Source organism: Brachypodium distachyon, chromosome 5 (genome assembly GCF_000005505.3).
Source record: "Brachypodium distachyon strain Bd21 chromosome 5, Brachypodium_distachyon_v3.0, whole genome shotgun sequence".
NCBI lineage: Eukaryota > Viridiplantae > Streptophyta > Magnoliopsida > Poales > Poaceae > Brachypodium > Brachypodium distachyon.
This window is the reverse complement of record NC_016135.3, coordinates 6,821,508-6,849,065: the sequence shown is the minus strand read 5'-3', so window position 1 is coordinate 6,849,065 and position 27,558 is coordinate 6,821,508. Positions and strand designations below refer to the sequence as shown.

At 47.2% G+C, this 27,558-nt stretch overlaps 1 protein-coding gene and 1 long non-coding RNA gene across 4 annotated transcripts; both read right to left on the bottom strand.

Annotated features, from left to right (window-relative positions):
- Positions 1–2,364: 2,364 nt before the first annotated feature.
- On the bottom strand, positions 2,365–6,078 carry LOC100844642 (methyltransferase-like protein 6). 3 transcript variants are annotated; one of them, XM_003581054.4, is made up of 7 exons: positions 5,718–6,078; positions 5,394–5,503; positions 4,961–5,169; positions 4,790–4,878; positions 4,213–4,315; positions 3,977–4,119; positions 2,365–2,963 (listed from the first exon to the last, which is right to left on the bottom strand). In XM_003581054.4, exons 1-7 carry the CDS (start codon positions 5,925–5,927, stop codon positions 2,862–2,864), a joined length of 966 nt encoding a protein of 321 aa, XP_003581102.1. In that variant the 5' UTR covers positions 5,928–6,078; the 3' UTR covers positions 2,365–2,861. The 3 variants fall into 3 exon arrangements, with proteins under 3 accessions (XP_003581102.1, XP_010239757.1, XP_014751039.1); XM_010241455.3 differs by having other exon boundaries at positions 4,213–4,264; XM_014895553.2 differs by lacking the exon at positions 2,365–2,963 and adding an exon at positions 3,627–3,883.
- Positions 6,079–9,637: 3,559 nt separating this feature from the next.
- On the bottom strand, positions 9,638–12,005 carry LOC112269259. The gene is made up of 2 exons (XR_002960802.1): positions 11,062–12,005; positions 9,638–9,947 (listed from the first exon to the last, which is right to left on the bottom strand). It is a non-coding gene; the product is annotated as an uncharacterized LOC112269259 (long non-coding RNA).
- Between the last annotated feature and the right edge of the window lie 15,553 nt (positions 12,006–27,558).

Genomic DNA, 27,558 nt, shown 5'->3' with positions numbered 1-27,558 from the left:
CCCCGGTAATGATCATCAGCATACAGGAGCAGCATGTGTGACCAAGAGCGAAAGTGTGAATAAATAATGTAGGAGCATGAGGACTAGCGGAAAACCAGCTCCTATGACCACAGAGGAGAAACATTTGAACCATGCACGAGGTGCATGTTCTTGGCCGTAAAGAGAGCGCCGCCTTCGACAGACTGCCATCAGGAACATGATAACCAGAAGGTGAATGCTTATAGATCGAACACCTCTTCCAGTTCTCCATTCAAAAAGACATTCTTGGCATTCAACTGTGATATTAAAAGTTGGAATGTCACCTTGCTGCTCCGTCAGGAACTCGATCTCTTTGCCGACCTCAGACCACTGCCGGAGGGTGGACACAGCGGTCTGGTCGATGAAGGCCATGTAGGCGGTGAGCGCGTCGAAGACAATGATGGACGTTGCTGTCACCGTGAGATTCCGCAGGCGGTGGTGCCTCTCGACCATCATGTCGGCGCCTATGAGTGCGACTGTAGCTTTCGGCCAGCCCGTGACCAAGTTATCATCGTCCACGAGCACTTGCTTGCACGTGTCCGGCGAGGTTACCAGAATCGTCCGACTGCTGAACATGAAGGCTTTGCACAGCCCCGTTTGGCCGAACCTGCCATATAGTGAGATTGGAAATTAGGGGAATGCTCGCTCCATTTCGTCATAATGCAGTTTCCCTATGCAAAATGAAGGAGAACTCATGCATTTGCCGTGAGAGAGTAACATTTTCTTTTGTGTTGCAGAGAATGCATTTTAGGCCATTCACAAGTCACAACGCATGGTCTCTTAGCACGTTATCTTAGGTGATGATTATTCATTAGAGACAACCTCTACAATGCATGTTCTTGTGATGTATCTTAAAATGATTGCATTAATTGATTTAGAAGTCGTTTGCATGTGATTGGAGTAATAAATAGTCCATGTGCAAAGTAGTATCTCTAGTAAAAGACCACCACCCTTTTCTTTTTTTTTAATTAATTAGCATGTCAGGGGTGTAGGCCGGTCAGCCATCAGTCTCAGATCTATTTGTTTGGTTCAGTGCAGGCACCATGCCAATATATTGGTCACTGACAAAAATTTGGCATTTGTTTTGGATAGTTGCCAACTATTTGGCAAGTTAAACTCTTCTACCAAACTCTAGTCCAATTTTTTGACCAAAATTAGCCAACTCATGACCTAGCAAAAGCATAACCAATTATTTGCCTATCTAAATTTTTGGTGGGTCAAGTTTGGACTCAAACCAAAGATACTCTAAAATTACATGCTAAGAGACTCGGTACCACACTTTGTACTTCGTTTATTTAGTGCTCTATTAAGGTCACAGAGGCTGAAATGTGACCCACATGTCAATCTCAAATACTGTATGACTTTCCAATTTTGTGATTTTCTTCCTTCTGTTATTCTTGCAGGAAAAAAGAAATGGCAATCTGTTTGACATCACCATATATATGTTGGTAGAAAACAGGTACGTAATCACCATGGTGTGAAGAACACTCTCCTACCTTCCAGTCAAGAATTACTACTATCACAACATGATAGGAAAGCTTGTCTACTTATGCTCACGGCTCACCAAATATATACTTGTTAGGTAGATGATTCCATGCTGGATTAAAGAAAGCTTATCCAATTGCACCCACCAAACTTGGTCTATCGGTGCACTTAGCAAAGTACTCCCTCTCTCCCTTATAAGATGTTCTAGGTTTGTCTTAAGTCAAACTCTCTCTCCCTTATAAGATGTTTTAGGTTTGTCTTAAATCAAACTTTTTCAACTTTGACTAAGTTTATAAAACAATCTACCAACGTCAAATGCATATGCCTATGCAGTGGTCTAGGAGTATCATCTGTTTGGTTTGGTTCGTGTACTCAGAACACTAATGTAGCATGCATGGGAGGGAATAGCATCACTTTACATGGACATCGCATATAGCCTTGTCATGTTGTTTTAGTTAAGAGTCATAATCCATAGAGATAACTACACGGCATAAGAACTGCTTAGCTTGGGTCTTTTGGTCGCTTAGGAGTATTATGTTTCTATCTTGGAGTCTTTAGGAGAGTTTATGTACCTTGTTTGCATGCATGTAATTTTAGCTAATTGAATACAATTGAAATATATACTCCGTATTAGATTGCATGTCATAGAAACAAACGAGGCTCCGCCAAAATTTTCAGTTTTTCCTCAAGGTTAATATATCTCAGTTAGAATGGTCATATTTCAGGTAGGAATTACCAGTATTGAAGTCTAAAAACTAATTCCTCATTTTTAATATAAGGTATATTTCATTTCTTTTGATCAATACTTTGACCAAGAATTATTCATTTAACATACAAGCTATGTGATAGAAATTATAACCGTTTGAAAACAAATAAAATGATATCAATTTTATATCACATAAATTACATATTCATGGAATAATTATTGGTCCGAGCCTCAGTCAAAAAAAAGCGGAGGAAGTGCATCCCAGGCTCCCAGCCCGTCCTTGCCATTTCGTTCTTTTTTTCTCTTCATCGCTGGCTAGCTGCGAACTTGCAGAGCGGCAGTCACGGCGTTTCTAGAGCTATAACAGGTCAGGAATTCAGGATAGAAGGGGTTAGCGCCAATACTTGGGTCCTGCCTCCTGCGGCCACCGTAGCAGGCCTTACTGATCGTCCACCAGTAACAGTACGCACAACTCAAACAAATTGCAGGAGTCCATATAAGTACCGAATTAATTAGATTAATTGCAACTTCAACAAATTTCATGGACGTTTGCTGCTGGAAATTATATTTCTTTGCTACCTAATGTTGCATCGATTGGTATGACGTCTCCTTCACTGCCTGACTTAGCTTCTACATCCACAGCTATCGCGTGTCATCTTGTGGGTTTCTGAAATTTGCCATGCACCCATACCCGTTGCATGCTCTTCCCGTTTTTTCTATTTATTGATCGAACACAGCAGTATTCGAGTTCCAACTGCACACGGATAAACCACAATTCAAGTCAGTGTTACATAAGCTGTAGACGCATGCTGAAAAATGAACATGAAGCAAACCACCTAATATGAAGAAGGGATATTTTAGCAATCTGTTGACTGAACTTCTTTTAGTGAAACTGAACATGGCAACGAGTAGTACCATAATTCCACATGTGAAACCAACCATAACTCGCAGAGTGATTGCAGGGCCATGCTGTCGTAGTACAAGACGCGCAAACCAACCAGGAGCACACAATTTATTCTGTAGCACAGAAGGTATATAGGTGCCAGCCGCTGGGTAGGAAAAGATGGTCGCAAACAGTAGCCCTGTTCTTCCCTGACCTGATGGCACTAGCACTAAGGGCAGTGGTGGTGGAACAAAAGGAGATGCTTGCATCAAGAGCGACAGTGTGGGGGCGGGGGGGGGGGGGGGGGGGGGGGGGGGCATCGCATTGGCACACTTTGCCTTCATTGTCTTGTCCCATGCTTCTAAATCTTCCCCAAAGTACATCTCGGTGATTGATCTTGTTAATGCAGTACAAGTCATGGTGAGTGGCTCTAAGATCAAGTGTAATGGCCTTGCTTAGATAAGGGCCTGAAGTGCATCCCTGTAGTGCGAATGGCACTATGGAGGCAGTCACACCAGAAGGGTGGAGGAGATATAGACTAAGTAACTCGTTATGTTATTCGCTTGTCCTCTAGTACGATATCTGCTCCCCTAACAGTGGATATCTAGGTGACAGTCAAATGCAACAAATAGAAAAGACGCAACTAAAACTAATTAGCAATTCGATAAAGATAACAAGCTGGGATTTATCAACATGACATGCTGCTATAAGTGCTGCGCTGCAGATGGGCTTCTTCGCGTGTTGGCCGCAGCTCCTAGCCTGCTACTGACCCATGAACCATGATGGAAATGCTGACCATGACAAAGGGTAGAAAGAAACATGTGCAAGTTCAAGTTCAGATTCACCTCCAATAACGAAAACATGTCAAAGCAATTGAAAGTTACCTCTAGTAGTCCAGCAGCATGAAAAAGCTCCCTCATAGTATCCAATGTGAAGAAGTAAGAAAAAGTGCCGTCAGCGCGCATATATTCCCGAAATCCGACTCTTTGGGAGGGAGAAAACCTAAGCATTGTCATGTCATAAAGACCTAATGATAAAAAAGAGTTGTCAGCAGGATTGCTGATAAAGTTTTTAACTAATATTACAGGATGTCTGAGATGGTGAGAACATGAGATGTTACCATAATCCCTGAATAGAACTAGGCCACCTGGTTTCAGAACAGAAACACAACGCTGTATGGTAATTGACATTAAGTTAAAGGGTATAGCTGACAATGTGAATATCTGTCAATGAAAAGAAAAACAACTGGGTTTTAGGGAGGGGAAAAAGGCACTGGTATATATAACCTGGGTGTAAATATGAGCATCAGTAATGAAGGTTTGGTTTTCTTGAAGGCTGATTGATAATTGCATTTTCGAAATGTAAATGCTAGTACACCATGATAAACTTTTTTTTTGAGAAAAAGACGGTCTATCCCTGTCATTCGATTAGAAGAAAAGCACTGTACATGGAGATCCAAGGTTGAACCATGATAAACTTTTAGAAAGAAAAACTAAAATAGTACTCCCTCCGTTTCATAATTCTTGTCTCAAATTTGCCTTAAAATGGATGTATCTATTCCTAAAAAATGTCTACATACATGTAATATTTCGACAAGAATTATGGAACGGAGGGAGTAGTGAACTCCTAGTGCTGATGCATCGTTCACCAAACAGAGGGAGCATGAACTTATGAGCACCGGAGTGAAATTCACCAACCATAGTAACAGCATCTATGCCACCAACACAACATTGATTTTCTTTCAGCAAGACAGGGTGTTCCTTTCTTGTATTATGCTCACTTGAATCTAGAAGGAACAATATATGATGCGATCAATAATATGTGAAAAGAAAATTTCAATTAGAACAATATATAAACGGAATATTTACCTAGTAAAAGGTCAACAGCCTTTGCATTTGACATTTGACATGATTTGCAGAACAACCAATCTGGAAAAGTTTCTTTAGAAACATCCAGTAAAAAAGGATGGAACCTATCTTTGCCATCAAGACCTTCTGTATTGTTTACAATCTCATTTGCCTTCTCTAGAGTGTCTTTACTACAATCACAAGCATAGACAATGTTGTTTCGACTGCACCTGAAGAAATTAGCAATGAAGTTCCTTGTGAGTCAGTGAGTGAGCATGCCGATATCATCATTCACTGACAGTTCCATTATTAATTACACTTGAACTGCAGACAAGAATTTATAGAAATGGGAACAATGTAGTGATTCAAAACACAATCAACATTCTGCACTGGAAGACAACACTACTAGCATACCAATTTTCATAAAATAAAGTGAAAGTTTGGAGGACATTACCGTAGAATGGGGACAACAGTGCTCCCATTCCCACACCCCACCTCTAACATCTTTGCAACGTCGTTGTTGTTAAGCAGGTCAGGAAATTCCTTGAGCAAATATCTCCTTTCCTAACGAAGTGATATGACCATGTCAAATTGATCGGCAAGAGAAAACGAATGGTGTGGACGTATCATTTGTTCTTGCGGACAGAATTGCTACATCGGTTTGCACATTTTGCCTAGTAATTACTGAAGCTAAGTGATTTTATTTTACCAAAGCATATGGTACATGATAAAGCTCGACAATGGTGAAAGAAAAGGAGGCAAGTTGGGAAGAGCGAACCTTGAAGAATCTGCCGGAGGCGTGGCGGCGGTGGAAGCTTCTCCAGGCCTCCGAAGACGGCGACGGCGAGGCGGCGGTCGTGGGGAAAGGGGAGAGATGGTGGGAGAAGGAAGGGTTAGCTTCCACGTCCGCCCGGAGGTCCTCCCACTCGAAGTCGTGGCAGTGGTACTCCGGCTCCGCCTCGTGATCCCGTTCGCCGCCTCCTTCCATGGCGAGGAGCCGAGACACTGGAGGCGGCGGCGCTGGCTCGACGAAGAGGACCCACGAGGCGAGGGGGTAGAGCGAGAGGGATGGCTGTCGAACAAGCGCCGAGGCGGCTGAAGAGCAGGAGGCGGCGGAGGCCGGAGGGCACGGCGACGACGGGGTTGGGCCGGCAACGCAGACACGCAGCAGGCTTCTTGTAGCGGCCCGTGTAGGCCGATAATGTAGGTCAGGATTACGTAAAAAAAATATTCTGATCTAGGTAAATGACGTAAATCTATAATCTCTTGATCATCGGTAAGAGAAATGTAATATTTGTAATTTCAACATGCATAGTGTCCACGTCATCAAGTTGATTCACACTCAGATTTATTTAGAGTGTATTTGGTGATATGGACATACTAACCATGGATACGACCATTAGAACTCTAATTGTTGGTGTCTCTAATAATTATAATCAGGTGAATTCAATTACAAAATGTTTTCAATATGTTACTTGCAAAGAGGCGGAGTTACTATCTTGTGTAATCTTATTATGTAGGCATTTTATTGAACTTTACAAGTCCAAAGTGAAGATGAAGTGTTATAGCCTGCAAAGGGAGATTCAAAGTGAAGCCTATCAAGTGTACTTTCCAACAAATCAAACGGCACATGATTCGGAGCTTGCTAGAGAAAGATATCACGAATTAAAGTTGAATCCGATTTGGGTCCGAGCTGTCAGGAGACCCGAATTTGTTTTAATCACCCAGGCCGCATCCGGAGTCCAAATCAAGCAAACAAGTACTTGTTGGAAAGGTAATTACAAGACCTTTCCAACGGATCTAGCCCCATCAAGAGATTCGACTTGTGCTGACCGTGGCGGACAAAACAAGCTGACGGATCTGTTTTTCTGTTTCCTAAAGAGTTGTAGTTTGTTAGGAAAGTTAGAGATAGAGTTGGATTTCGGACTCCTTATTCAAGGTGGACGAAAATATCTCTCCCTCCTCGTTTATATACCCCATGAGCCCCCCTAAGGAGCCTTGGGTTTTGTTTAGTTAAAAGTTAGCCATCGCTACTACTTCGTGTAATCGCGTGTGTCGGTTAGACCACCTGTTTTACCGCTTTCGGAACCCCAACTTATCGTCTCGTTGAGACATTGGTTTGATATAGTATATTCGCAATTTTAGATTGCATCCGCTATTTATCTTGTTCTTGCTTGTTCTTCGATTGCTTGCAGGAACAAAGACCTTCGTGGTCAGGTTGATCGTGCCTCCGCGTGATCAATAACCCTTTGGAGTTGGTGTATCGATTGCTAAGGCGCTGCCTCCTAGGCCGTAGTCGGATCGTCAACGTCACCTCCTACCCAAATCAAGAGTTACCAATCTCATTGAAAGATCGGGCCACCCGCACCCGTATCATTTGGTTGGTGAATGTGAGAGGATGGGTTGGCCCCGGCTCCTCAACCAAACACATCCTTAATGTTCTAACTCATAACAAGCTGACGTTCTTTATTTTGTTCTCTCGCGCATACGGTTTTTATTGGTCGAGCAACGTCCAACATGGAGTGGGGCCACGTTTGTCGTTCCGTGTAGATGGTGTGCATTGCCAACCTTGGTTTTCATCTATGGTTGTCTCTGTAAGCACGTGCGTTCTAATTAGCCATCGTTGCATGCATGCATTTTGGCTTGGATGCATGGTTGCATGCATTTTGTACTAACTAATTTTGAGACTTAAATTGTTTTATAGCTTGAGTCGTTTGTCCAATTCACATATCAACGAGAGCTTCAAAACTAGACCTCACTTGAATATTTTTTGATGGATTTTTTTCAAGCTTTTCTTGTTATCAAGCAATAATGCACAATTACCATCATACTCTGAAAAAAGTTACCATGTGAAAAACTTGGTACTAATAGAGTGGCAACTTCATAAATTGTTTGTGATAATTTTAATTCATAAGTAACCATCTTATTTTGAATGAAGTTGCCGTGCGGTAATTTTTTACAAACATGGTGGCAACTTCATATATTGTTGAGTGTTAACTTTAACGTGTAAGTAATCATCATAATTTATTTGAATTTGTTACGTGGTAACTTGTCATTAACAGGGATGGTAGTTTCATATTTTTATTGGGTAGTAACTTTAACGCAGAAATAAGCACCCAATTTTGCATGAAGTTGTCATGTGGGCGGAGCCAGGATACAAATTGAGAGGGGGCAAAAATGTCTTCATGAACCAATTAGACATTTGAGAGTGGGGGCAACCTGTATACATAGTAGGTTTAGTATGAAGAAAATGAAAATTGAGTGGGGCAGCTGCCCACAGCCTACAAGGTGGATACGCCCCCTGCATCTGTTAACTTGTTAGTAATAGGGGTGGTAAGTTTATCACATAGTAAACACCTATTTTGTGAAATGGTAACTTGTTACTAAAAACGATGGTAACTTCATATATAATTGGGTGGTAACTTTTTAAGACGGATTTTTTGGGATTGAAACATATCAATATGGGAGCTAATTTCGAAGATTTAGTCGAGACAAAGCTAACCAAGAAAACGGATCGTAAATCGAGCACAAGGTTTAATAGCTATAACTTTTTAAAATTTCAGATTTTACAAATGCATGCATGCACCATGTTCCAATCTACTATGCGCGGTCTCCTGGCTATACACGCATACTGACCAACGGGCGTACGGTGACACGTTAGCATAGTACTTTAATGTTTGCTACCTTATTATCATGCAGGTTGTCCCCGTCATCGTCAACTTCCTCGCATCTATACCGGCCCAAAAAAATATCACCATCGTCACCTTTGTGCACGGAAACATATATTTTTGTATCAAGACACTCTCATTATAAATTTTTACCCCTAGGATATTACAAAATTCACTAAATCATGTCCTTTTTCTGTCATCATTTCAGCATGAGAAGCTCATAAGAAATGTACAAATGTAATTCAAAAACCGAGGATACTGAACCACCACCTATGTGTTTTATTTTCAAAAGCATATGTTCTCATGTTCATGCCTCAAATCAACTACCGTATGATTATCCATTTGTCAACACTGAATGCATGAAAAATGGTACGCCACATCTCCAAGTTATTCCCCTGGAAGAAGCAACTCAAAGCAACACCAAAATGTAGTTCCACCACAATATTTCTGTTTTTCAGTCACAAGAGAAATTAGTCATGAAGATAGATAAATTTGTATATCATACAGACACATTTGTATTCCCTCTCAAATCAATCATGTGATGAGTTTTAGTGCTCATATAATGTTTCTTTTGCTTCATTGCAATCAATTTTTATTTCACGTATGGACAGATGCATAACTCTTTGAGGGCAACGTATCCAGTAAATCCGTGGTGTGTTGTGTATCAAGTGAGCCTAACGATCCTAATCGTTACGTGTTGCACCCAAAGCGATGGAGGTTTGCATTTACACGCCCGCCTCTAATTAAGCCGACGTTATCTTCTGTTAAAGCCCCCGAGGCTTCTAATCTTCAAATCCCCGGCCCATCTTCAGGACGCCATCTTCAGGGCTCATTTGGTTGCTGGGGTATAAGAACCCAGGGAAGCCAACCCCACGAGGGGATTTTGAAGGACACACGGGATCCCCTCCCCCCGCGTGACAAATTTCCCCAGCCTTCTGCTACCAAACAGAAATGAAGAGGGAGGATAGGAAATCCTGATCATATAAAGAACAGGGGAACTCGTTATAAAAATCAACACATAGACAACAAATTAATAAAATACTGCAAAGAATACCATAAAATTAATTAAAAAATGTCAACGAGATTACAAATAATGCCTGCCAAATCAGGAATATTCATAGAAAAGGAAGAAACTTGAAAAGGACAAACATAGAGAATATGTGGTTCCACCATCCCTAGGAGTAAAATGATTACAAACATGATGATCAGTTCTTGTACAATAAAATAAGCGTGATCTTGCAATATTTCGGCAAAGACAACTTAACCAACCACTTCCATCCAAAGACAAAATAATCTCCTAATCCGTGGCTCCCAATGCTTGCAGCCAAGTTTCAGCAACACTGCAAAACAAAAGGTAGATCTTTATATACCAACCATGTAGCCAAAAGCACCATGCAACAAATACTATGATTTTGAGGACGGCATATGCATACTGTTCAATGCTATCTGCTACAAGGGTCTTAAGTCTTAACACAACACAGGAAATTAACCAAGCATGTCATGTTCAGGTTTCTCTCTTTTAGAACAATGTTCTGACCTAAGTGATAATTATCACCTGAAGAAACCAAATGCTCCCAAGTAATAATCAATTCAAGAAACCTGTAGAGGAGTATATGTGGTAGCAATAGCCCTCATGCAAACACATGACCCAGGGTGAATTCTAGCCTAATGTCACAGTTTTCCAGGGTGACAAAATAACTCAAACTGAAACTGGATCACTATATCCTGCATGGACACATCAGCATCGAGGAATGCAGGTACATCAAAATTTCCAAGAGTAGCACATGCCAAATGCAGCTACTAATTACTGCAATGAAGGGCTGAACTTTCATGTCTAGATGTCCATAACAATTCATGGCCATCATAAATTTCATAATTATCTCCTTCCTAGAGTCCATCCTCTAATCTATGCAACAACCTAATTACCGTGAAAATAATAGTAACATGATTAAAAACGGTGCCAGTTTTGAAATATATGTAGTAGTATGTTCAAATATAGCTAAACTTATTTAGATATATTCAGTTCTAATCTGATGCATACATCAACATGCCATTGATCAAACAAATAGAGGGCACCTAGGAAGCAGCAATGGTTTCAGAATAGGCCAGTACTTTAGCGAGCTGCCATTAAAATCAATGCATCACAGCTTTGGATTTAGCACTGCTGATAAAGTCAAAGATGAAAGAATCAAGCAATGACAAACTGACAAGCATAAGCAACTTCAGAAAGAATGGTTTCGTCCATAGGATTGCCTCCTGATTCATTACTACACAAATTAGCAATATTGGATCAATTTGTTTTGTGACTACCACGCATCAGAGAACGCTTTACTACATAGGAACAAGAACTCTAATCAACCGTGCAAAGTTAATAACCAGGTTTCTTCAAAAATCTAGAATATAGCAGCACAAGAGTTTTGGATCTAGGGGGAGAAGGAGGGATTTTGTGCTCACAGGTGAGTAGGAAACTAGGAGCTCTCCAGAACCTGCTACGTCAGAGGGAAGAGGAACCTCGAGGTGGGGCAGGGCACGGGGGAGGGGGCGTGCCCCTGGTCCCCGGAGGGAGGCGGCTCGCGTCCGCCGGAGGTTGGCGGCGGGGTCGCGTCGCCGGAGGGAGGCGGCGGTGTCGCCTGCGGTCGACGGAGAGAGGAGGCGGCGTTGCTTCTGGTCGCCGGAATTGGAGGGAGACGACGGGATCGATCGCGGTCGACGGAGGGACGCGGCAACGTTGCTTCAGGTTACCGGAGCGAGGGAGCGAGCGAGCCCGAGGAATAGTTCCCGACCTACCGGGCCGTGGAACTCTCGCCCGGGAAAGAGCCGCGGAAAAGATCAGGATCGCCGCGGAAAAGATCAGGAGCAGCGACGATGGCTCTGAAGGTGTTCAATTCCATCGCCGAACGAAACCTATAAACCTACACTTCGTCTCCTCTTAACCACGTCCGGGACGTGTGTGCATCTCGTTGAGACAGCGTCCGCGGCCACCACCATGGACCGAGCCACAGTGGCCCCCGCCTCTGCCCTTGGAGCCCATCGTCGCGGAAGGCGGCCGGGCACGGCTGCGGCAAACGCTCGGCAGTGTGCCTGTCAACTGCGATGGTGACGGCGTGACGCCATCTCCCTCGCCGCTTCCAGGCGGCCCTCGTCTGAGGAGATCGGAGAGGACAGGGAGAAGCTCCTGACTAGCCTCCGCGCGGTTTCGGCTCGCGGCCACGGCGGCGGACCGTCGGCGCCGCGAACGTGGACGTCTTTTTTGCCTAGGCCGAAGCGCCCCGCCGCCGTCGGGAGGCAGCTATGGGCTATGGCAATATGGGCCAAGCCGCCTGAGACGCATCTCGCGAGGGAGACGAAGGGATGCTTTCACGAGGAGATGCAATCAAAGTTTTTGCAAAAGAAATGGGCTAGATTGAATGGTTGCCGGCGGAACAAGCTATCCCCTCGGTTTCATAAAAGTTAGCACGGATTTGAATTAGAGAGTAATACACACGATGTTAATTAGACGGTTGAGGATTAAAGGATGCAGGGATGCACCAATTTGACGGATTCACTTGATATGTTGTCCTCTTTGAGCCCCGGAGCACCGCGTGTGCTATCCACTGGTTATCAATAAAGTGGGCCTAATGCCATGCCTTAAAACGAGTTCAAATGAGATATTCAACATGCTAATGACAAGTCCCAATACTTATGGGAAAAAAAGTTTTCAGAAACCACATTGGATATACATTAGTACTACTTGATTTGTAAATTCACATTATTTAGTGAAACTTCTAGAATCACTTATATTTGATTGGGTACTCTGAATCTTTCTACAAGTAAATCATCTCGCGGACACAAATCATATAAATTGATAAAAGCGTGTATTTCTATACTTTTTTTGTAAAATGGTGAAGTCAATGGTTACTTGCAACTATATGTGTGGGGTGGAGTCTAATATTTATTTTTGGAAGGAAGGTGGAGTCTAATTTGATAGTGGCCAAGTTGTGAGAAGTAGGAAATTTGTAATTAATGAATCCACTATCTACTAATTCCACAGTTGTTTTCCCATTAATTTGGACCAGTAAAGAAGTTATTCTAGGTCTAGTGGAACCATTCACTCAAACTCGATTCACGACGCGCGGCGAGGCAGGCAGCGGAGGAGGAGCGTTGGTGGAGATATCTCTTTGTTTCCTTGCTAATGAACTAGTGAGATTGTACGTGCAACACACGCCTTCACGATATGTGCCTTTTGAACTTAAGTTATTTCTTATTACAGTTTACTTGTTGAACCATTTAGGATGTGTTTGGATCGTGAGCGGGGCCGCACCACGTGGGTTGGATTGGCTCAAAACAAAGTTTCTGCGCGTTTGGTTTATGGGCGAAGCGCGGGCGGAGCGGCCCGAGCGAATATTCGCCTAAAATGCCGCATGGCGTGAGTCGATGAAATCGGTCGACTCACGCGGCTCACGCTGGTTCACCCTCTTCCCACGTCTCTCTTGCTTGTCTCTCTCTCTCTCTCGCGCGCGCGCTCGCCCCCCTTGCTGCCGCAGCCCGCGCCTGCGCTCGTCCGCCTCGCCACCGTGCTCGTCCGCTCCAGCTCGCCGTCACGCTCGTCTCCCCCTCGCCGCCCGAGCTCGCCCCGCTCGCTGCCACCGCCCTCCTCCCTCTAGCCGCCACCAGAGCTTTCCACCTCCACGACCATCCACCACTCCACCATCTCCCTCATCTCCTCGGCCGCGGCGTGTGGGCCTCTGTTATAGTAAAATAAAACCCTTATATGAACCGGGCCGTAAATCCTACGTGGCGACGACCAAGTCAACATTTCGCAAGCACGAGTCAAGACGTCCACGTGGCGCGGTCAATCCTACGTGGCAAAGGAAGACTAGTCAACGAGTCAAGCCCCTCATGCCATAGTCAAAAGGGTCAAATGAGCTAGAGTAGGGGGCAAGAAAAGTGAGGGGAGGGGCCCCCTAGTCCATGGTGGACCATGGACCAAGCCCTGCCTTCCCATATGGTGCACGCAAAAGTTATGAACCAAAAAGCTACTTTTACCATTTTGCCCCCACTTCTCTCTCCCTCAAGGGTAGCCATGATCTTTTGTCATCGACCCCTACGCTATCAATACCCCCCATGGGGGCATGTATCATTCACTCTCACTTGAATAAACTCAAGGGGAGAGGGCTAGAGAGCCTCTTTGAGAGGAGCTCTAGTTTCGGGATCTCGGGAAGCCTCGTTCGGCCGGAGCCCGAAGGAGAGGGAGTCGGGTTAGAGTCCTAAGGGTATCTCGACCTCGCTACTTGGGAAGCCTCGCTCGGCCCAAGTATGAGGCAGCCCCTTTCGACCTCTCGCTAAGTGATTCGGGGAGCCTCGATCAGACCCGAACGCTTTGGCTAACGACCTCCTCGAAGCCTCTCCTAACATAGGACTAAGTCGCACCCGCAGGGTCGACCGAATCTATTCAAAAAATATCGACGTGTCAACTTGTCCAAGTGTACGGCGACCTTCGCTATAAGGCCGGCGTACACGCCCTACTTTTATACTCGCATTTGTGCCATCGAGTTTTGGCACCTCTTACTCTAATTGTTGTCGAAAACAACAACAGCCTCGAACCCGACGACGAGCGGCAGCGGCCTGGGGCGCGGCTCGCCTCGAGGCTGACGGTGAGCAACGCAGAAGAGCAGGCGTCGTGGACTCGTGGGAACTGGGAAGGGGAGGCATCACGGGAAAGTGGAAGGCGACCAATTTTTTTAATTGGGGATGAACTCCTAACCAAACATGAAAACTGGTTGATCCCGCTTTTTTTAACCAAACATGAAATTTATTGGTTCTGTCCCTAAAATCTGGTTGGGGCCAACCCATCCTTCACCACTCACCAACCAAACACACCTTTAAATAGTTGTGATCATGTAGCAATGTAAAACTTGCGCGTCATATAAAACCACGAGCACATAAATATATTATAATTAAGTAACTAAAGGGTTTTTTTTAGGGGAAAGCAAACTATTAGCTCATATCAAACATCCGGTTACAAATGCTACCGTGCTGAAAACCGTGCAAATCAGGGATTGACCCCTTAAGCAGGTCATGAGCTAAAGAGTTGCCCTCACGGCAAACCCAGCTAATCTTAAAGCTGTTACAAGAGAGCAGAGCATTCCTAATGTCCTGATGCAAGAAGCAAGTTGGGGATCTGTCGAAATCAAGCGAGATCAAGCTGTTTGCTAGCACCTGACTGTCCGTCTCCAGGTGAAGGTTTAACTCCGAATGCAGACAGAGGGTCTCGACTCCAAACAAACAGGCAGCAGCTTCAGCTTCATAAGCAGAAGAACAGTTGACGATCGTGCCTAAAGGTTTTGTCTAACCAACAAGTATTGGAGAGTATGACACAATTAAATTAATCCTCTCACAGAATCAGGAAAATAGAAAAAAGAATGATTACACGTGATCTAAAATACAACTAATTGTGTAATACTCTCCAATATTTGTTTAGAGCCGAGGCGCTGGTGCTGCGGCGGAGCGAGAGGGAACCGGCGGCGGTGCGCTGCACGGGCGGGCGGGCGGCAGCCCGTGAGGGCAAGGGTTCCGCCACGGGCGCGAGGGCGGGGAGATGAAAGTCACGATTAAAATTAGGTAAGATTAATAAATTAATTAATTGATTGATGATTGATTTGGTTGCTGTGATTGCGCACGGAGCTCTTTTTTTGAATCCTTGGAGCGTCTCCAATAGGATTCCCAAATTTTGTTCCCAGATGTCTCTTTTTTTGTTTGTTTGGGGCTAATGGACATGTGTTCGGTTAGTGTCATCCATGGTCACCCCAAGGCGTCCCCCAAATTTCTCCCCCGAATATTTTATTTTTCTTCTTTTTTCTTTTCTGACTCTCTGACCGCTGGGCCCCATCTGACCCTTCTCCTTTCTTCCTCGTTCCTTCTTCCAGACGTTGCTTCTCTCTGTTCTTGGCCAACCAGACCATCGTCCGCCATGGATTGATTCCACCTCAAATGCAGCAAATCCATGTTCAGTCCTCAGCATCCTCCATCACAAATGAGGGGAAGGATCAGATCCAAATACATGTCCACTGACGAAATCAAGAACATTGCAAGGATGCGGCAAGCAGCTACTCGCAGCCACGGTTCAGATCCAAATACATGTACAGCGCAAAAAAAAGATTCAAATACATGTTCACAATTCTGATTGCAAGGATGCAACGCCCTGCAGCTCGCGCTCGTCCACATTGCGGTCGCGACGGGAGGCGACGGACGGCGCCGGTTTGGACAACAGCAGGCGCAGAGCGTCTCGGCACGCCGTCCATGGCGGCTAGGGCGCTGGGAGGCGATGAGAGGCGCCTTCCTGGAAAGCGGCAGATCTGGAGCTTCTAAGCGCGCCGTCCATGGCGGCTAGGACGCGGGGAGGCCACATGCGGCGCCGGCGTGTACAGCGGCAGGTCTGGAGCTTCTCGACGCGCCGTCCATGGCGGCTAGGACGCGGGGAGGCGACGGGCGACTCCGACGTGGACAGCAGCTGATCCGAAGCTTCTCGGCGCGCCGTCCATGGCGGCTAGGGCGTAGGGAGGTGACTCGGTCTCCGCTTCTCCTCCATGGCGGGGCAGGTTGTGGGAAAAAGAATGAGGCGTGGGGAGGAGTGGATCGACCGATTCGGGAGGAGGAAGGGAAAAAGGTACGTGGGCGACGGAGGACAAATCGGACACCTCATTTCTCTCCCAAACATGGGCAACTTGAGTATTTTTTTTGTCTGTTTTGGTAGCCCAATGTGAGTTGATTTTTGGGCCAAGATGTCCATTTGTCCTAAATAGAAAATTTGGGATAACTTAGGGGTAGCCCATTGGAAATGTTTTTACGTGCGGTTACTCCATCGTGCCGGGAGAGACCGAAAATTCTCAGTCCTAATTATTTGCTAAGCGCACACAACGAAAAAGATTAGTAGGCTAACTGTGGTTGTTTGAGTTGGTTTAGTGGACCTAACATAGAGGTGTGGGAGTATGTACATTTCTTGGGTTGCTTAGAGCATCTCCACTCGGGCCCCCTAAACGGGCTTGGGGGCGCCGGCGCCCAAAAACCCACCCAGTCGGCCTCCCCAATTTGTTTTGTTAGCAGGCGCGGCCCAAAAAGTTATCCGGCGTTCCCATGCCGAACCCAACTTGGCGGGGGGGGGGGGGGGGCGATCGGGGGTGCCGGCTGAAGCCAAAAGGCAACGTGGGCCACACCTGTCGGCGGGGATATTCCAAATTTCCCTCCACTCCTCCACACACACCCCCCCCCCCCCGCCTGGGCGCCAAGTCCCGCCATTTCCCCCCATTCTCGCCATTGACACCACCTCAAAGCGCCTCACCGACACCGTCGCCGCTCCAAGAAAAACCATGGCGCCGAAGAGGTATCAGCGCCTCGTTGCACGCTGGCCGGCGACGTAGTGGCGAAGAAACCCAAGGAAAAGGAGCGGCCGCCTTGGATGAACAACGTTGACAAGGCGGCGGATGTTACCCGCCGCAACGTCGAGAGCGCCTTCCGCCGTGAACGGGAGAGGAGGGCCAAGGAGAGGACCGCCGACCTGGCCTGACAGATGGAGGCGCAGAGGGTCGCGGTCGCGGCGCAGACGGAGGCGCAGAGGGGCGCGGCCACGGCCTCGGCGCAGATGGCTGGCATTCCGGTTCCGCGGCCACCCTCCGCCCAGCACTGGAGCAGGTGCAGCCCAGGGAGCTCATCGTCGTCCCCGTCGCCGGCGGGCATATCGTCGGTGTCGCCCCACATGCCCCATGACCACCAGGGGAATGCCACGCCGTCCCTCTCACGGTTCCGGACTACCCCGACACCCACCCCCTCGGCAGCTTCAACCCCAACACCTTCCAGCAGTTCCCCGCCGGCAGCAGCCAGCCTGCGCCCAACCCGTTCGGTAGAATGTCGCAAGGCGACTCCATCATGGCCGACATGATCAACGACGGCTCCCAGCACGCCCACTACACCTACAACCAAGAAGAGGAGCCTTACGCCGCCGAGGACACCGAAGAGCGAGAAGAATGGGCCGACGGGACAGAGGAGCCCGTCGTGGCCGCTCCAAAGGGGAAGAAGAAGGGTGCGGCCGAGAAGAAGAAGGCCGGCGACGGAGGCTGAAGCCCCAAATGGACCGCCAAGGAGGACGAGTGCCTCGCCGAAGCTTGGAAGGTCGTGAGCTTGGATCCCTTCACCGGCGCGAATCCATCTAGCGACAACTATTGTCGGCGTGTGAAGAGGGCGTATGATGAGCGTCGGGTCATCAACCGGGAGTTCGCGTCAGTGACCCACGATCGCAACGAGTCCGGCTTTTCGCACCGGTCGCAAATGATCCAACAAGCGTGCAACAAGTGGCATGGCATTCAAGAAGAGGTGCGCCGGCGACCCGCAAGCGGCAGCAACTCCCACGGTCAGGTAAGCCGGCGCTATCTTTGAGCGTTTTGTCGCCGATTTTACATTTGACGCCTAGTCTTGTAGATGGTCGCCATGTTCACCGCCTTCTGAGACGACAACGACGGCGCCGACTTTAAGTTCATCCACGTCTTCACCTGAATTGAGACGTGCGACAAGTGGACGGAGACACGTGCCGCCCTGGCCAATACCGGCACCAACGACCCGAAAGCCGCTCCTCCGGCGGCAGTGGAAGGCCGGCCCATCGGCCACAAGAAGGCAAAGGAAATGAGGGATGCCACGCCGGCCACGGAGCGCTTGTACACATGCATCGAGAAGTGCATGTCCGATGCCGCCGCACAAGCCGCGAAGAGGGACGAGCTCGCCACCAAGAGGGAGGCTGTCGCGGCGTCACGGTGGGTGACAGTGATCAAGAAGCAAGACGACAAGCTCGAGATCCTCAAGGCGAATGTCGCGGCGAAGAAGAGGCGGGAGGACTTGTTGATCTTGACATGCGACACCACCGGCATGGACGACAAGGTGAAGGCGTGGTACGACGGCCAACGCAGGCTCATTTTGGCCGAAGCGAGAGCGCCGGCGTCGGCGCCCCAAACAGAAGCAACGGCCACCTCTACTCCATCGGCGCTCCCACCGCCCGACACCGCAACTCCGGCCACTTCTACACCACCGGCGGGCACGGAAGAGCCATCAGCGCCGGCGGAAGACGAAGTGGCCGAGTGATTTCACTTTTATTTAAGTTTGATGTTATTTTGATCGCAGAAACTTGTGATGAACTTGGGCGATTTCATGATTTTGGCCGGCCTGTGAAATGGCGGCAATACTTTGTTTGAATTGTATTTTTTGGGGGGGCAACGTTTGGGGGGGCAACGTTTAGGGGGTGCGGTTGGGTCGCAGTTGGGCCTCAAACGAAGAGGGTGCGTTGGCGCCCCCCCAAATGGCTTAGCGCCGGAGGCGAAATGGGGGGGCCGAGTGGAGTTGCTCTTAGAAAAGAAACAATTGGTGCCTTTATAAGTACTAGAGATGAGGAATCGACTTGCCTTAGTCGTCTCTCACTCTCTCTCCACAAGCAAGATGTGACCATACTCACTCTCTCATTCTAATTTTGCATTTTGAGCTTGAACTTTGGCCCACCAGTGTCCAAATTCTAAAAGGCATCCCACCATGGTTGCCAACCCGTATGGCTAACCGGCGGCTGATACGGGTGCGGGTGGCCCGATCTTTCGATGAGATTGATAACTCTCGATTTGGGTAGGAGGTGACGTTGACGATCCGACTACGGCCTAGCAGGCAGCGCCTTAGCAATCGATACACCAACTCCAGAGGGTTATTGATCACGTGGGGGCACGATCAACCTGACCACGAAGGTCTTTGTTCCTGCAAGCAATCGAAGAACAAGCAAGAACAAGATAAATAGCGGATGCAATCTAAAATTGCGAATATACTATATCAAACCAATGTCTCAACGAGACGATAAGTTGGGGTTCCGAAAGCGGTAAAACAGGTGGTCTAACCGACACACGCGATTACACGAAGTAGTAGCGATGGCTAACTTTTAACTAAACCAAACCCAAGGCTCCATAGGGGGGCTCATGGGGTATAAATAGGAGGAGGGAGAGATATTTTCGTCCACCTTGAGTAAGGAGGCCGAAATCCAACTCTATCTCTAACTTTCCTAACAAACTACAACTCTTTAGGAAACAGAAAAACAGATCCGTCAACTTGTTTTATCCGCCACGGTCAGCACGAGTCGAATCTCTTGATGGGGCCAGATCCGTTGGAAAGGTCTTGTAATTACCTTTCCAACAAGTACTTGTTGCTTGATTTTGACTCCGGATGCGGCCTGGGTGATTAAAACAAATTTGGATCTCCTGACAGCTCGGACCCGAATTGGATTCAACTTTAATTCGTGATATCTTTCTCTAGCATGCTCCGAATCATGTGCCGTTTGATTTGTTGGAAAGTACACTTGATAGGCTTCACTTTGAATCTCCCTTTGCAGGCTATAACACTTCATCTTCACTTTGGACTTGTAAAGTTCAATAAGATGCCTACATAATAAGATTACACAAGATAGTAGCTCCGCCTCTTTGCAAGTAACATATTGAAAACATTTTGTAATTGAATTCACCTGATTATAATTATTAGAGACACCAACGATTAGGGTTCTAATGGTCGTATCCATGGTTAGCATGTCCATATCAGTGGCAAACAAGTCCTCGTCACTGACATCCTCCTCCTCAAGAGCCATGCATGTAGTTGAGAGAGAAAGGGGTGAGGGGTTGGCAGGGTTGGCAGGGTTGGGGACGAGGAGAAGGGCATAAGAATAACCCAATAAAATGTTATGTGATATTTTGAAATTCTTGCATATGACAAGCATACCTACCTTATGCAGTACTCCCTCCAATCATAAAAAATGTCGCCCACTTAATACAAAATTTGTACTAATTTCGTACAAAATGGGTGACACTTTGTATGTATGGATCCGAGGGAGTACATTTACAATTGTGCATTATTCGTTTTTTCCAACCCCCAAGAACAGGACACCCCATCAAAGGGACACGTATAAAACAGAAAAGATTACATCTTTCCTCCAGGAACACGTGTCCAGGCAACCGAGAAGACAAAGTCAAAGATGAACTGATAACTGAATGAATATAGGAAAACAGGAAACCTCGCTGCTGCTCCTCCCTCGCCGCTGCCGGCTCCCGCTGCCGGGCAAAGCCCGTGCGGGCTCGGTGGTGGCAGGGCTCCCTGCTAGCAAGACGGCGTCTCCCCTCCCAGCGGCAGTGCCGGCCAGATCCGGCGGCCGTCCTTGTCACGGCGGCCGGCCCTGGCTTCGTATTGGTGGCGGTGGAGGGCTTCTCTGGTCGCTCGGCAGCAGCGAAGCTCTAGCCATGCGGCGACGACGCAAGCCTGGCTGCGGCATGTCATGACAGCAGCTACGGTCTACTGGGCCGCTGTGAAATCATAGGTGATGTGTAACATTGGCAAGTGTTTCAGATGAAACATTGATGTGGATACTTTGGGTAATATAGATACTTATGTGATGAGATGTATCTTGTTTCGACTTAGTGCTTTGCTAGTGGTGTGTTGATCCATTAGTTTCTTATGTGAAAACATGGCGTGAGTTGTGTGGAACTTACCCTGAGTCAAGTCGTGGACTTGTGCTCGTACTGGTTATTTGTATGTTCGCTTTCAGGTGTTGCCGGAGGTAAAGGAACGTGGTCAATGATGAGATCGAGGGACGAACCTTGGGAGAAGCTGAGGTCGAGGGATCAAGGTCATGCGGGACGTTCGTACGAAGGAACAATGGAAGTGAATGCTACGATGATCCGGGAGGGCACCGGTTTGTCGTACGTTGTTTATACTGGAGATGTACGGTATTGGAGATATTCGACACGTGATGGTCGAGTTTTGAAGACATCACAAGAAGAGTTGATGGCATGCAGGGGCATCGACGTGAAAACATGTAGGTCCAGCCGTGGTTAGATGAGAACTGTTTAAAGATTAAACAGTAGCATCATAAAGACGGCGTCTGTTGGAAAAGTGGTCCACATGAAAGTTGTGAGCTTCTTCGAGACGAACAACTTTTCTTTTGGAGTCCTCTCAATCCGAGGTCATATGCAGGGCCCACGGGCAGAATACCGACCGGGACAGAGGAGTTCGTGTTGGATTCGGACTCGATTTAGGGTCGCGAATTTTCTCTTATAAATAAAGGGCGTCTAGGCTAGAGTTTTAGCAAGGACATGAGGGAACTCAGAGCTTTAGATTTAGATCAATTCTTGAAGAGTTCTTGGATGCATGGTTGCATCTTTTGTAATCGATCGACATCGTTGCAATAAAGTGATTCGTTGACGGTGTCATCTCTGTTCTTTTCGGATCTTCGTAAAATTTTGGTGCTAAATCTTTCTAACACTTTGGTGCAGATTTCCCACAAGATCATAACACGTTGCTGCAGGTTTCTCACGAGATCAAGGGAAGATTGCGATTAATTCATCTTTCTTGTTATTCATCGAAATTGGTTTTAAATTAATCCTCGTAACTTTCTGTCAGCTGTTACTGTTTTGATCATATCTTTTGATTGGTACATCTGATTGAGCTGATTCTTATTGCCTTGGTTAGATAATTTTAATACATTTCTTTTGCATACTCATACGTATTTTTTGGTTCATCCAATCAAAAGTTACGGCTGTTTTACTATCATGGACAGAAAGGTGATTTAAGGTTTGAACTTTCGGGAAAAGTTTTAATTTGCTTCCGCGCAATCATTCACCCCCCCCCCCCTCTGATTGCCTATCTCGATCTCACAGCCGCGTCCATGGAGGTGGCGGGGCCGGCCCGGAGCGGTGGAACTCTAGATCTGCGGGTGAGGGGCTTTTGGTCGGCGGCTGGGCACTTGCTCGTCTGGCTCTGATTTGCGTCGTCATTGCCGGACCTGGCAAGATCAATGTGTCGTTCTCTTTCCTGAAGATGGGTTGGCGGAAGACGGTGGCAGCTGATTTTGGAGCGTGCACATACGGCACATGCTGGGAATTAGCTTGACTGGTTGTGCCTTCATGGTTATGTTGGGCGGTCTTGTTCAGTCAGGGCATACGGCTCTCATAATGGCCACATCTTTCATCAGGCTAGGAGGTATAGTTTTGTGGACTTGGGTTGTCCAATCGATGTATTCGTTTTGTCAGGCTTGTTAAATAAATCAATATAAAAATGTTGTGCGCATCCTTTTGATGCAGATGACGGGGGTTTTAACCTCCTTTTCGAAGAAAGGAACTTGTCCAGACAAGCCCACATCACGCGACATCACATAGGACAGGCATCGAATAAATGGCTCCACCGGAGAGAGACATCAATAGACGCCGCCACCGTGACTACATCCGAGGAAGGAGAATGAGAGCCAAACCTCTCGGTGACCGTGGTGGCATTTGCACCCACGGTCTCCACCTACCACCACCGGCGGATCCATAGGGTGGCGGACCACCCTGGAAATACAGCCCGTATACATATACACTAGTGTATCTTAAACCCACCAAAAAAGAAAAATCAGCCAGAGCAAATAGCCCATCTTCCCGGCTAGTTCTCGTTTTCTTTATGCTGTGTAGTGTACGCATCACCACATCGGATCAGGCCTTGTAGCAGCCTAGCGATCGATCACGAGCAGTTGGCATCGTATCGTATGTTTGCCGAGCAGACGAGCATGAGCAGCTAACATGTATTTCTCGTCATCATCGTCGCTGACTGCCAGCGGACGGCAAACATACGCTTCGTCACCGCGAGCATTCGATGGGGCAGCAGCTTACACGGAGTTGCGACATTTTTCTCGGTCTTTCATTGAATCGAATTAAGATTTGCTCATTGATTGAAATGAAATTATCGCAAAATTCTGCTGTTCAAAAACCTAGAAATTATCGCAAAATTGTTTCAATGCCGTTTTTTTCTCTTTCCAACTCAATAAGACTAGTATGTTTGAGGTAAAAATTGCTGGTTATAATTTATATTGGGATAAAAGTTTATACATTGGACCACCCTGTCTCAAAAACCTAGATCTGCCACTGCCTACCACGTGTCCCCTCTCCTTTACTTAACCTCTCTCCCAATAATTAACAGTTGAATAGATCTGTTCCTCTCTCTGTCTTTCTCTCTTCTCCCATCTCTCATCTCTGGTTCGTGAAACTCATCTCCCCGATCCATTCTCTCTCCCCACCAACCCCGAGCCCCGGCGAGCCGCCATCTCCCCTATCCAATCTCTCTCTACACAGTCGACGGCCGGGGTTGCACGGATCGAGGGGTGGCGATGCTCCGGAGTTGAAGAAGAAGGCCGCGAGCAGAGGCTTCGACGTGCGGCGGCGTCCATGCGGTCATATTTGATTTGTACATTGATGTACCTGTGATGTACTCAACCACTGAATTGAATATTGAGGTACTTTGACTTCCTTTGATTTGTATCTTGATGTACCTGTGATGTACCTTGATGTACTCGTCATGTATCTGTCATGTACTCCGGATTTTTCTGTATGAATGTGATGTACCATACAATGTAGTTGTCTCATAAGTCCGTGTACATGAGGTACTTAAAAACTGATGAGGTACATGTGATGTACCATATGATGTACTCGTCTCATAAGTTCATGTACACGAGATATTTGAAAACTGATAAGGTACAATTCATTTACCATAATGTATTAAATATGTACTTAAAAACATGACATGTACCATAATGTACATTTTTTGGCACGTAAAGCACCTTTTTATTCATTCGAAATCATGGTTACATCACTAATCAACAGAGGTGCAATACTATTATGAGGATCCTCAAGCCAAACTGCAGGAGGGGTAAATTTAGCCAGCCTATCCAACTCATGTGTGCAACAACATTAGCTTCCCATGGGCAGTGAGCAAAGGATATCTTGGCATAATCATTTGAGAGGAAGAAACAGTCGTCAAAAATTGCTGCTCCAGCCATCTATGCAAGCTCCAGGCCTAGCCTCATCGCCATCGCTTCGCCACGGAGACATTAGGACAGCCTTCAATTCGTTGATTAGCCGCTGCAATAAACTGCTCATGTCATCACGAATAACAGCTCCTATTGCCCCATCCAGCGAATTGATATCAAAGGCCACATCCGCGTTAAGTTTAACTGTGTCGTGTGGTGGTTTCTCCCAGACATGTCTTTTAGCTTATGCAATGTGGTCTACAAAGTCATATCTAAGATGTTGGCAGCTCGCTTGAAAGTCTTCGTTCCTGATATTATTTTTCCTACTCAAAGTGCCTTTGTTCCTGGTCGCTTAATTACTAATAATATACTGGTGGCCTTTGAGAGGTTCCATGCCATTAAGAAGAGGAAGCAAGGAAAGATGGGCATGTGTGCCATCAAATTGGATATGCATAAAGCTTATGATCGTGTCAAGTGGAGGTTCCTAGAACTTACTATGTTGAAGTTGGGTTTTCATACAAATTGGGTGAAGATGATTATGGCATGTGTTACCTCGGTCAGATATAGAGTTCGTTTCAATTCTTCTGGAACCGAACAGTTCACACCTTCTAGAGGTTTACGCCAAGGAGACCCACTCTCACCCTATTTGTTTCTCCTGTGCTCAGAAGGACTTACTAGCCTGTTATCTCATGCTGAAGACTCGGGAGCATTGACAGGTCTGCGTGTGTGTCCTGATGCACCGGCTATTTTGGGGGACTATTGTGCTGCTTCTATACCCATATTAGCTTGACTAAGCGAAAGAAATAGGGCCATCTCGAGAATAAGGAAGTCTGAACTTCGCTGATCCGAAACAGGAAGGGTGCCATATTACTTGATTTAGGGGAAGTCTTGCTTGTCTCCTCCAATCCTAAAAGGGAATGTGGGTCCAGTTTCCCAAGAATAAGAAGAAAAAAGCTAGGAGATGATGGGTTTGTTTGCTAAGTAGGTTATGAAGCCCTTACTTGGTAAGATAAGTAGTCCTATTTCCCATCCCTTCGTTTGCTAAGTAGGTCAATTGGGCCAAAGCAGAAGCAGAATAGAGAGCAATGGGAGCTAATCCTCTGGAAAGTACGGTAGTAGCATCCAAATGGGCAAATGTTGTGGCAGGAGCAGGGTCAGTCAAATCGTCCGCAGGTACATAAACCGCTTGGATCGAAGTTATAGATCCCTTTTTAGTAGAAGCAATTCTTTCTTGCAAAGAACCCATTTCTGTACTAAGAGTAGGTTGATAACCCACCGCGGAGGGCATTCTCCCTAATAAAGCGGATACCTCCGATCCTGCTTGAACAAAACGAAAGATATTATCGATGAATAAAAGCAGGGACAAATGGTTAGTGAATCTAAATCAAGTAATTTTAGTCCCAATACTCCTAGCTAGGTCCGAGATGATATCTTGGCATTTTAAATATTGCCACTAACGCACTAACTGAAAAATATCTTGGCCTCCTGTCAGTTGTTGGGTCAGATAGAAGTTCTTCTTTCCGGTTCCTTGTTGATTGGGTTTGTAAGGAAGTGAGAGATCAAAGGGCGGGGGGGGGGGGGGGGGGGCGGGGTGGTGAAAACCCCACCTGAATATATTCCCAAAAGAAAGCCCGAGGAGCAATACAACTTGCCGGAGCAAGAACACATAGGAAAAAACAAAAAACCCAGTACATGATTACAACACAACACCGATGAACCCAGTAAACATGAGCAACGAACGGGGTATCACAAGCAATAGGAGGAGGACTGTCATAGACAGCACCAGAGGGCGGGGGATCATAACCAGAGAGCTCAAACCAAAGCTTGGAAACTAAGCCGAGAAAACCGAAGCATCATCATCAGGAAGCCGCACCGATGCCATCATTGGGGAAAACAATAGACAGCGGGGCTCATCGAGCACGCATAAATGTCACGCAGATCCTCCACCGGAGGGTGGTTATTCCGAGAGGAGGAGGAGAGCGACAGGATGGTCACATACTCTCCAAGAGCGCCACTAGTGAATGGTATCTCCCCAAAAGGAGGTGGTTTACCCAGTGGAGGAGTTTAGAAGAAGGGCACATACGACGACATAAGATGACAACAAGGCTATCGAGCAAAAGTTTGTTGGAGATTTGAAGTAGCTAAATGGAGGTGGATGGAACTCGGATCGACCTTTAGCGGCACACACGCACTCTATCACGACCATCTCCATCAGGAGGGTGTCGCCTCCATAGCCGCCATCTGCAAATCCATGGATCCTGGAACAGAAACCAGGTTGTATAGAGATCTCCAAATCCAACCACGGCACCAACCGTTAGGCTAAACAGTGCCGCCACCAAAGCTGCCATCTGCAACCCATGGTTACCAAAGGCATGCGTGGTTGAACCACAGCCGACGGAGGGAGGGACGAGGAGAGAAAAGAGGAGTATACAACATCACTCTAATCAACGTGAGCATCGGATAAATCTTGCAATCTGAAAAGGGATGGGCTTGGTGGAGTGGAGGGCAGCGAAATTGAAGAGGACGATACTGGTGTTGGATATGGCAGTGAAGTCTACCAGCGGCACAGAATCTGGATCGGGCATGGGGGCCAAGGCGGGCACGCCGGATCTGCCCGGGCTAGCTGAGCATCACGGGCCACGTAGGGGCGGCCACCTCCGGTGTTGGAGCGGTTGAAGGCGGGACGGCAGGCCGGGGGCGGATGCGCATGGGCCGGAGGTGGGGGATCGAACTTGCGGCTGCGCTCCTCCTGGATCTTGCCCGGCAGTCACCGGATCCGGGGAGGAGGACGAAGGATTTGGCCATGGAACCGCACAACGGTGACGAGCAGCATCCATGGCGGGTGTGGAGGAGCCTAGGGGCGCGTGTGAGGACGACGGCCGGCTGCACGGGCTAAGGCTCCCACGGATCTGGACTTGTAGCCGCCGGATCCGTGGAAGGGGATGGTGGAGCTGCCGGGAAGCGCCTCGACGACGACGAGCTCCAGCTTCGAGGATGGCCAGCGAGGCATGGGCACGCGAATCGTAGCAGGACCTCGCCGCCAGCTTTGTCGGCCACGCGCCGAGCTTTGCCGGCGAGTGCCTCAGGCGGCGGCGAGGGAGGAGAGGGAGGGGAGGGTGGCGGCGGTGAGGGCTGGG

What these genes read in the sequence shown, in the direction of transcription:
- LOC100844642 (XM_003581054.4), bottom strand. Translation starts at nt 5,927, where the DNA reads ATGGAAGGAGGCGGCGAACGGGATCACGAGGCGGAGCCGGAGTACCAC. An exon ending in CCTCCGGCAGATTCTTCAAG is followed by an intron (nt 5,504 to 5,717) that starts GTTCGCTCTTCC and finishes TCACTTCGTTAG; the next exon opens with GAAAGGAGATATTTGCTCAA. An exon ending in ACTGTTGTCCCCATTCTACG is followed by an intron (nt 5,170 to 5,393) that starts GTAATGTCCTCC and finishes TAATTTCTTCAG; the next exon opens with GTGCAGTCGAAACAACATTG.